Source organism: Neoarius graeffei, chromosome 12 (genome assembly GCF_027579695.1).
Source record: "Neoarius graeffei isolate fNeoGra1 chromosome 12, fNeoGra1.pri, whole genome shotgun sequence".
Lineage (NCBI taxonomy): Eukaryota > Metazoa > Chordata > Actinopteri > Siluriformes > Ariidae > Neoarius > Neoarius graeffei.
In genome coordinates this window covers 75,619,010-75,627,610 of record NC_083580.1, presented here as the reverse complement: position 1 = coordinate 75,627,610, position 8,601 = coordinate 75,619,010, and the positions used below count along the sequence as shown (strand labels likewise).

Genomic DNA, 8,601 nt, shown 5'->3' with positions numbered 1-8,601 from the left:
AGACAGGTCAGCGGGGAGATGTCATCATCATCCCCATATAGAGATTGGGTACCAAGCCCCAACAGCTAACAGCCTCAACACAAGAGCTGCTGACCTGAGAAGGAAGATCGTGACCCAACTGGAAACCTGGAGCCCCCGACGAATACCGAAGCGGAGTTGCCAAGTACCTTCAGAAGATCTACTAGTAGATGTGAATGCTGCTCTGAAGACAATCTCCACAAGAACCATCACTGAGACCAACAAGCTGATACACAGTACAGCAACAGTAATCATGGAGATGCTTGGACACAAGGTGGGCTCGGGACATAACAAACAGTATCCACCATGGAAGAGACAATTAGAGGCCAAGATAAAGGCAGCACGGAGAGAAGTTAGCCAGCTAGCTGAACTACAGAAAGGGAACATGGTGAATAAAGGGGCACCCAGGAAGTACAACTCACTCTCCATACCAGAGGCACTCGAAACTGCCAAACAGCGACTAACAGCTCTGGCCACCCGGTTGAAGAGATACACCAAGGAGGGAGAGGCCAGGAGAATAAACAAGCTGTTCTCCACTGAACCAGCCAAGGTGTACTCTCAGTGGCAGGGGAACAACAACCGGTCAGACCCACCAAGAGCTGAGGTGGAAAAATACTGGAAAGACATATGGGAAAGAAAGGCATCACACAACACCGATGCCCAATGGTTAGTGGACCTAAGAGCTGACCACAGCAACCTCCCAGAACAAGAACCAGTAACCATCTCAATGGCAGACGTCCAAGAAAGAGTGTCAAAGATGAAGAGCTGGACAGCACCAGGCCCCGATATGATCCATAAGTACTGGCTGAAGAAGCTAACTGCACTCCATGAACGCCTAGCAGTACAGATGAACCAGCTGCTGAGGGATGGGACCCACCCAGAATGGCTAACCCAAGGCAGGACAGTCCTTATCATGAAGGACCCCCAGAAGGGACCCATCCCGTCCAACTACCGGCCAATTACCTGTCTCTGCACAACATGGAAGGCCCTGTCAGGCATCATTGCGGCAAAAATGAGTAAGCATGTGGCTCAATACATGAGCGAGGCACAGAAAGGAATTGGCAGTAACACCAGAGGAGCCAAGCACCAGCTACTGGTCGATAGAACAGTCGCCCGAGACTGTAAGAAGAGACAGACCAACCTGTGCACTGCCTGGATTGACTACAAGAAAGCCTACGACTCAATGCCACACACATGGATACTGGAATGTCTGGAACTGTATAAGATCAACAGGAACCTAAGGACCTTCATCCAGAACTCAATGGAAATGTGGAAGACAACCCTAGAGGCCAACTCAAAACCCATTGCCCAAGTCAACATCAAGTGCGGCATATACCAAGGAGATGCGCTATCACCACTGCTGTTCTGCATAAGCCTGAACCCCCTCAGTCAGATCATCACGAAGAGCGACTACGGGTACCGATTCCGTAGTGGGGCAACAATCAGCCACCTGCTCTACATGGATGACATCAAGCTGTATGCCAGGAACGAGCGAGAAATGGACTCGCTGATCCACACCACCCGGATCTACAGCGATGATATAGGGATGTCATTCGGATTGGACAAGTGTGGCCGGATGGTCTCAAAGAGAGGCAAGATGGTCCGGACTGAGGGGATTGACCTACCAGAGGGCAACATAGGTGATATCCAAGACAGCTACAAGTACCTTGGCATCCCACAGGCTAATGGAAACCATGAAGAGGCCACAAGGAAGTCAACCACAGCCAAATGCCTCCAGAGAGTAAGGCAGGTCCTGAAAAGTCAGCTGAATGGTAAGAACAAGGTCCGAGCCATCAACATGTATGCACTACCAGTCATCAGATACCCCGCTGGTATCATAAACTGGCCAAAGGAGGAGATAGAAGCCACAGATATCAAGACTAGAAAGCTCCTCACCATGCATGGAGGGTTCCACCCCAAGTCCAGCACCCTGAGACTATACACTAAGCGGAAAGAGGGAGGCCGAGGGCTAGTGAGCATCAAGACCATGGTCCAGGATGAAACATCGAAAATCCGAGAATACATCAGAAAGATGGCCCCAAAGGATGAACTGCTAAGTGAATGTCTCAGGCAGCAGAACCCTGATGAGAGTGCAGAGGAGGAGGAGGAACAGACAACCTGGAGGGACAAACCCCTACATGGCATGTACCACCGTCAGATAGAGGAAGTGGCTGATATCAAGAAATCCTACCAGTGGCTGGATAATGCAGGACTGGCAGACAGCACAGAGGCACTAATCATGGCAGCACAAGAACAGGCCATAAGCACAAGAGCCATAGAGGCCAGGATCTACCAGAGTAGATCAGACCCAAGATGCAGACTGTGCAAAGAAGCCCCTGAAACAGTACAGCACATAGTAGCAGGGTGTAAGATGCTAGCTGGATCAGCGTACATGGAGAGGCACAACCAAGTGGCTGGGATAGTATACAGGAACATCTGCAACCAGTATGGAATAGAAGTACCCAAGTCCCAATGGGCCATACCACAGAAGGTGGCCGAGAACAACAGGGCCAAGGTTCTGTGGAACTTCAGCTTCCAGACTGACAAACAGATCCTGGCTAACCAACCGGACATAGTGGTGGTGGACAAAGAGCAGAAGAGGGTGGTGGTGATAGATGTGGCGATCCCAGCTGACGCCAACATCAGGAAGAAGGAACATGAGAAACTTGAGAAGTATCGAGGGTTGAAAGAGCAGCTGGAACGGATGTGGAAGGTCAAGGGCTGCGTGATCCCCGTGGTAGTGGGGGCACTTGGGGCAGTAACCCCCAAACTGGGAGAGTGGCTCCAGCAAATCCCAGGAACAACATCTGAAGCCTCAGTCCAGAAGAGCGCAGTCCTAGGAACATCGAAGATACTGCGCAGAACCCTCAAACTCCCAGGCCTCTGGTAGAGGACCCGAGCTTGAGGATGACATGGATACCACCACCACCCCCCGCCGGGGGTGAGAAGGAGATTTTTTTTATACATATATATATACATACACACATATATATATATATATATATATACACACACACACACACACAAAATGGAATCATTTGCTGACAGCTCAGTCCCCCCCAGTTCAAAAATCCTATCTGCGCCCCTGACCAATATTCACTTCACCTTCAGTGAATAATTGTTAAATAGTAGTGTAATTCACACTAAGTAACTTTAGCATTATTGTAACAAATAAACAGATGCATGCATTCTTGTCAGAAATGTGAGTGTGATGATTGCGGCTGGCTGAAAAAAAAAATCCTGGAGTGGCACACACTCTAAAATCACTCAGTTGTGCAAATCCTTTTATAGTGTAAAAAATCCAGCAAGTCTGTAATTATAAAAGAAGGAAAGGAAGTTAAAGAGAATGGAGCATTTACTGAATACGGTCTTTAAATATAGTCGTGTGTGTGTGTGTGTGTGTAGGTGCTGCGCTGTGACTGTTTGAAGGCAGGTGAAGCAGACTGCTGCGACTCAGTGCCCATCTCCCCGTCCAGCCCACGAGAGAAGTGGCTCCGTAGAAGAACACATGTCAAACTGCGGGTAAGAACCCCTGACTCGAGAACTCAACCCCCGTACAAGTCACTGGAGAGTCGCCTGTCCGGTACATTTTAATCTTTTCCTTTCTCAAACACACATTTCAACTCGTACAGAGCTGTTAATTCACTGATTTGTGAAACCGGATGGATTAAAACGTTACAGTGGTACAGATAATCGAGATGACGAAATTATCACGATACTTGACATTTCTACGATACACAATAAAGTCCCAGCAAAAGAGACAAATGAGAAACAGAAAATTTCAGATGGGCTTAAAGATCAGCTGATATTCAAGGTTTCAGTATTGGTGTCAGAAAATGAAAGTAATATGGTGCTGTCTCTAGTTGAGAACTCGGCTACACTGTGTGTTTTGAAAGATGTAAATGAAGGCCAGTTCTCGGTTGTTATAATAATAATAATAATAATAATAAACTACATTTATATATTGCTATATATGTACACTCTATAGCACCTTACAATTCAAAAATATGCAAACAATAATTATATTTCAAGTCTAAAATCACTACAGAATAAAAATCAATTAAAAAAATCATTGATTTTCAATCAACAAGTCAGAATCTAAGCTGATTTAAAGGTTTTCAGTTGTTACAGCTCAGAAGTTCTGCAGCTGATTAACGTTACAAACACAACAGCAAGAAATTTGAGTCTCATAAACTTGAAGCATAATATTTATAATATACTGTATTTAACAGTTATTTCACAAAATCGAGTCATACAGTACGTGAGCTGATAGCTGACGAGGCGCGTAGCACCGAGATTGAGTGGAATAACTGTTTTATTCTATCCACGTTTACTGGATTTTGAAAAACAGAGCTTTTTTTTTTTTTTTTGCAAATTCGATAAATAAAAACTTTCTACAAAACATCCGACAAAATAATTTCCGCTTAGAATGTAAACAAACCAGTGAAATGACAGGAGCAGTTTGTGAAAAATGTGATAATTCTTGAAAAAAAAATTTTTTTTTAAATGTTCTTACCATCAAATACTTTCATTCCATATTTTGTTGCTTTTTTTTTGTATTTTTTGGGGCTTTGTTTCCGAGTAGTTTTTATTTCATCCTTGGTTGGTTCAGCAACACACGCTGCCGTTTTGCTTTTCTCTACTCATGGTATATGAGCTGATAGCTTAGTCGTAGAGCAGCCAATCAGAGTGCGTGACTGCTCATATCCAGTGAATGTGGATAGAATAATAACATTTCAGTTGAGGATCTGACAGAATATAAACAGGCAAACAAAATGTATTCAAAGTCTGAAACCAGATGTGGTGTGAGCAAAAACTGAAATACACTGAAAGTAGAACCTGTAGAGACGGGTTCACTGACTGATCTCTGCCTTGATAAAATACCTTATCTTGTTTTGGCAGTAGTGTATCTTTCATGAAGTGCATTTTTCATTTTCAACCAATATGGAGTGGAAAGAATGGTATGAAGAGTCCAGAGCTGTTAGATTGCTTGAGATGTCTGGTGTGTGTGTGTGTGTGTGTGTGCATGCAGAACGTGACAGCTAACCACAGAGTACATGATGTGATCGCGACAGAGGATGGGCCTCAGACGCTGGTCGGGAGGTTCATGTACGGCCCTTTGGACATGGTCACCCTCACAGGAGAGAAGGTTCACCCAGAATTTATCATTTACAGTTACAATGGAACACAATCCTCACCAGGAGAGGTGGATGAAGAATAAATGAATGCATCACTCCAAGAAAAAGATGCATCACTCCAAAAAAAAAAAAAAGATATTGGCATGTGAAGCTATATCCACTAAAGGAAAGAAATATTGAATATTTCTCATGATGAGATTATTATACAACAAATATAAGACTTATTTCTAGACATGCTGACAAATTTCATGAATGGCCTTATTCTATCGGAAAAACAATTTTGATTCTTTCTAGAAATAAACGTTTGAAATAAGCAAAAATATCTGCCAGTTACAAGACGATTACAACCTTTACATTACAGGCATTTAGCAGACGCTCTTATCCAGAGCGACGTACAGTCCTGTGCAAAAGTCTTGGGCGCATGTAAAGAAATGCTGCTTCTCTAACCTTTAGGTCATGGCTTTCCCAGCCTTGAACTTAGAAGCGCACTCGGAGAACGCAGACCTTCGTCAAGGCTAAACACCGTATCTCACAACGTTAGCGAAAGAGAAACTAAATTCATGGATCTACCCCATGATTCAGATCCACTCCAAAGTGTAATAGGTTCTTCCTCAGCCAACGCTACACCTTTCCACCAAGTTTCATGGAAATCGGCTCTGTAGGTTTTACACGATCCTGTTTATAGTCAGACAAACAAACTGCACCCAAAATCTCCTTGGTGGAGGTAATCTGTACAAATATGTACAAATTGTCTTCATGACCCTGACTCCTCCCCTTTCATGCTGTCTGACTTTAATCAGTGTCATTTCTGCATCATTGGTACCTGCTCACAACCCAGTCCAGGCCACCTTCTTCCATTGCTCCATGGTACAGTTCTGATGCTCACCTGCCTATTGTAGGCACTTTCCTTGGCAGGCAGGAGTCAGCATGAGCACCCTGATCAGTCTGCAGCTACTCAGCCTGTACAAAGCAAGCTGTGATGCGCTGTGTGTTCTAACACCTTTCTATCATCGCCAGCATTAACTTTTTCAGCAAGTTGTGCTACAGGGGCTCTTCTGTGGTTCACTGATTTAACCTTCCTTGGACCACTTTCTGACTATCATCTATCACTGCATACCAGGAACACCCCCAGTGACCTACAATTTTGGAGATGTGTTGACTGGCGAGTGGCCTAGCGGTTGGTGTGTCTGTCTTTCGATCGGGAGATCGGGAACTCTATTCACGGTCGGGTCATACCAAAGACCATCATAAAAATGGTACCGACTGCTATCTGGCAAGGCACGCTGCAATATAGATGCGAGTGGGGAGTCAAACTCTCATGGTTACCAGAGGACTAGCCCCCCCCACTGTAACTCTAGCTATGTAATAGGCTAGAGGCCGAGGGCTATGGAAACAGAGATCGGCGCCACCCTGTGCGCCACATGGCATGGGAAGGACTTTGTTGACCAAGTCGTATAACCATTGCATTTGGCCCTTGTCAAAGAGGCTAAGATCCCTAATCCATGCCATTTCCACTACTGCTGCCTTCCCTGCTTTAGCCGTTCTATGTAGGCACACGGAAGGGCAGAGAGGTGCTCTCCCTGCCTCAAGGCTTTCCACGTAGGCATGTGGAAGGGCTGCGAGGTCACTTAATCCATGCCATTTCCACTCCTGCCGCCGTTCCATGCTGGCACATGGAAGGGCAGGGAAGTATGTTCTCCTGACCTTAGTCAGCGTCATCTCTGTTGTCATTGACGCCCGCTCTGTTCTGTACCCTATGGGGGGCTTTGTTGCGGCTCTCCCTGCTTTAGTCTTTCCATGTAGGCACGTGGAAGGGCAGGATGGTCCCAGAACAGAGCCACCCGCCAAATACAACTCGTTGCAAATATTGCAATGTAAATAAAGTTCCTTGAGTTTTATAAAGAAATGAGCTGTAGGTTTTACTGAGCACCTTGCAGAACAAGCCTCAGTTCTTCTGGACACTTTAACTGTCACACTCGCTTCTTTATTTTGCACCAAAACCCAGTAGTCTTCATTATGTTTTCTTTTGTAATCTGAAAAGTGCTCTCTTATGTAATATGCTGCTCAGATACAAACTTTTTTTTCTTGTAACGTTTAATTTTGTGCTGGAAAACGAATGTTTGCAGACATCAAATAGAAATCTATAACAAAGTTTGTATGAAAGAAAAAAAAAGGGGGGGGGGTTGGTGCCAAGACTTTTGCACAATATTATACAACATACCCAGAGCAGCCTGGAGAGCAGTTGGGGGTTAAGTGCCTTGCTCAAGGTCATTTCAGCCGTTCCTGCTGATCCAGGGAATCGAACCAGCAACCATTTGGTCCCATAGCTGCTTCTCTAACCTTTAGGTCATGGCTTTCCCAGCCTTGAACTTAGAAGCGCACTTAGAGAGCGCAGACTTTCGTCAAGGCTAAACACCGTATCTCACAATGTTAGCGAAAGAGAAACTAAATTCATGGATCCACCCCATGATTCAGATCCACTCCAAAACGTTATAGGTTCTTCCTCAGCCAACGCTACACCTTTCCACCAAGTTTCATGGAAATCTGCTCTGTAGGTTTTACGCGATCCTGTTTATAGTCAGACAAACAAACTGCATCCAAAAACCAAAACCTCCTTGGTGGAGGTAATGTGTACAAATATCTACAAATTGTCTTCATACACATATTTTTTCAAACAGTCTAATAAAATGAAACATTATGAATTTGCATATATCTCAAACATATTTTTATTGGCTAACATTTTTAAAAACTATTATGACACTGCAAGACACGCAAAACAGCTAGCGTGCAGCAAGACTTTGATTTGCTGAATATACCAATCAAATCATGAAAGAAACACTGACTCTTTTTGGTCAGGTGGACGTGTTTTTGGCGACCCAGCCTGGATCAGGGCGCTGGGTGCTGTTCGACACTGAGTTAACCTCCAGCAGTGGTCGTGTCACCTACACCATTCCTGCAAACAAGAGACTCTCGGTTGGTGTTTACCCCATCAAAATGGTGGTCAAGTGAGTGATCAGTCATCAAAAAAAATTACAAAAGAAATGAATGTTGTTGTTTTTTTAAATTGTCAATTTGTCATGTTAGGAATGACATTGCCATTGCCTCTTGATGTTTTTCCAGAGGTGACCAGACCAGTGCAGAGGCGTTCCTCACTGTGCTGCCGCGAGGAATGGAGTGTGTGGTGTTCAGCATCGATGGCTCCTTTGCTGCCAGCGTCTCACTCATGGGTAGCGACCCTAAAGTCCGTCCTGGAGCTGTAGATGTGGTTCGGTGAGTGTGCATGTACAGGGTTTTTATTACCCTAGTGCCAACTGGACTGAAGGAGGCACAGAAATAACCTTTTCACGTATTTATTCATGCAATTTTCATCCAAACAGCCAATCATCTAGTGGCAGTATAGTGCATCCATCATGCTTGGAGGTCAGAAGAGGACGTTGAACACTGG

The 8,601-nt window shown here is 44.8% G+C and overlaps 1 protein-coding gene across 3 annotated transcripts in view; it reads left to right on the top strand.

Moving 5' to 3' along the window:
- The window catches only part of plrdgb (PITP-less RdgB-like protein), a 169,669-nt gene that overhangs the window by 149,507 nt on the left and 11,561 nt on the right, over window positions 1-8,601 (top strand). For 2 of the 3 annotated variants that reach the window (XM_060936422.1, XM_060936420.1), the window contains 4 exons: window positions 3,424-3,540; window positions 5,051-5,167; window positions 8,013-8,161; window positions 8,277-8,426. In XM_060936422.1, the coding sequence (XP_060792405.1) occupies window positions 3,424-3,540; window positions 5,051-5,167; window positions 8,013-8,161; window positions 8,277-8,426 (533 nt within the window). The remainder of the gene's footprint in view (window positions 1-3,423; window positions 3,541-5,050; window positions 5,168-8,012; window positions 8,162-8,276; window positions 8,427-8,601) is intronic. The other variant, XM_060936421.1, reaches the window with a different exon arrangement.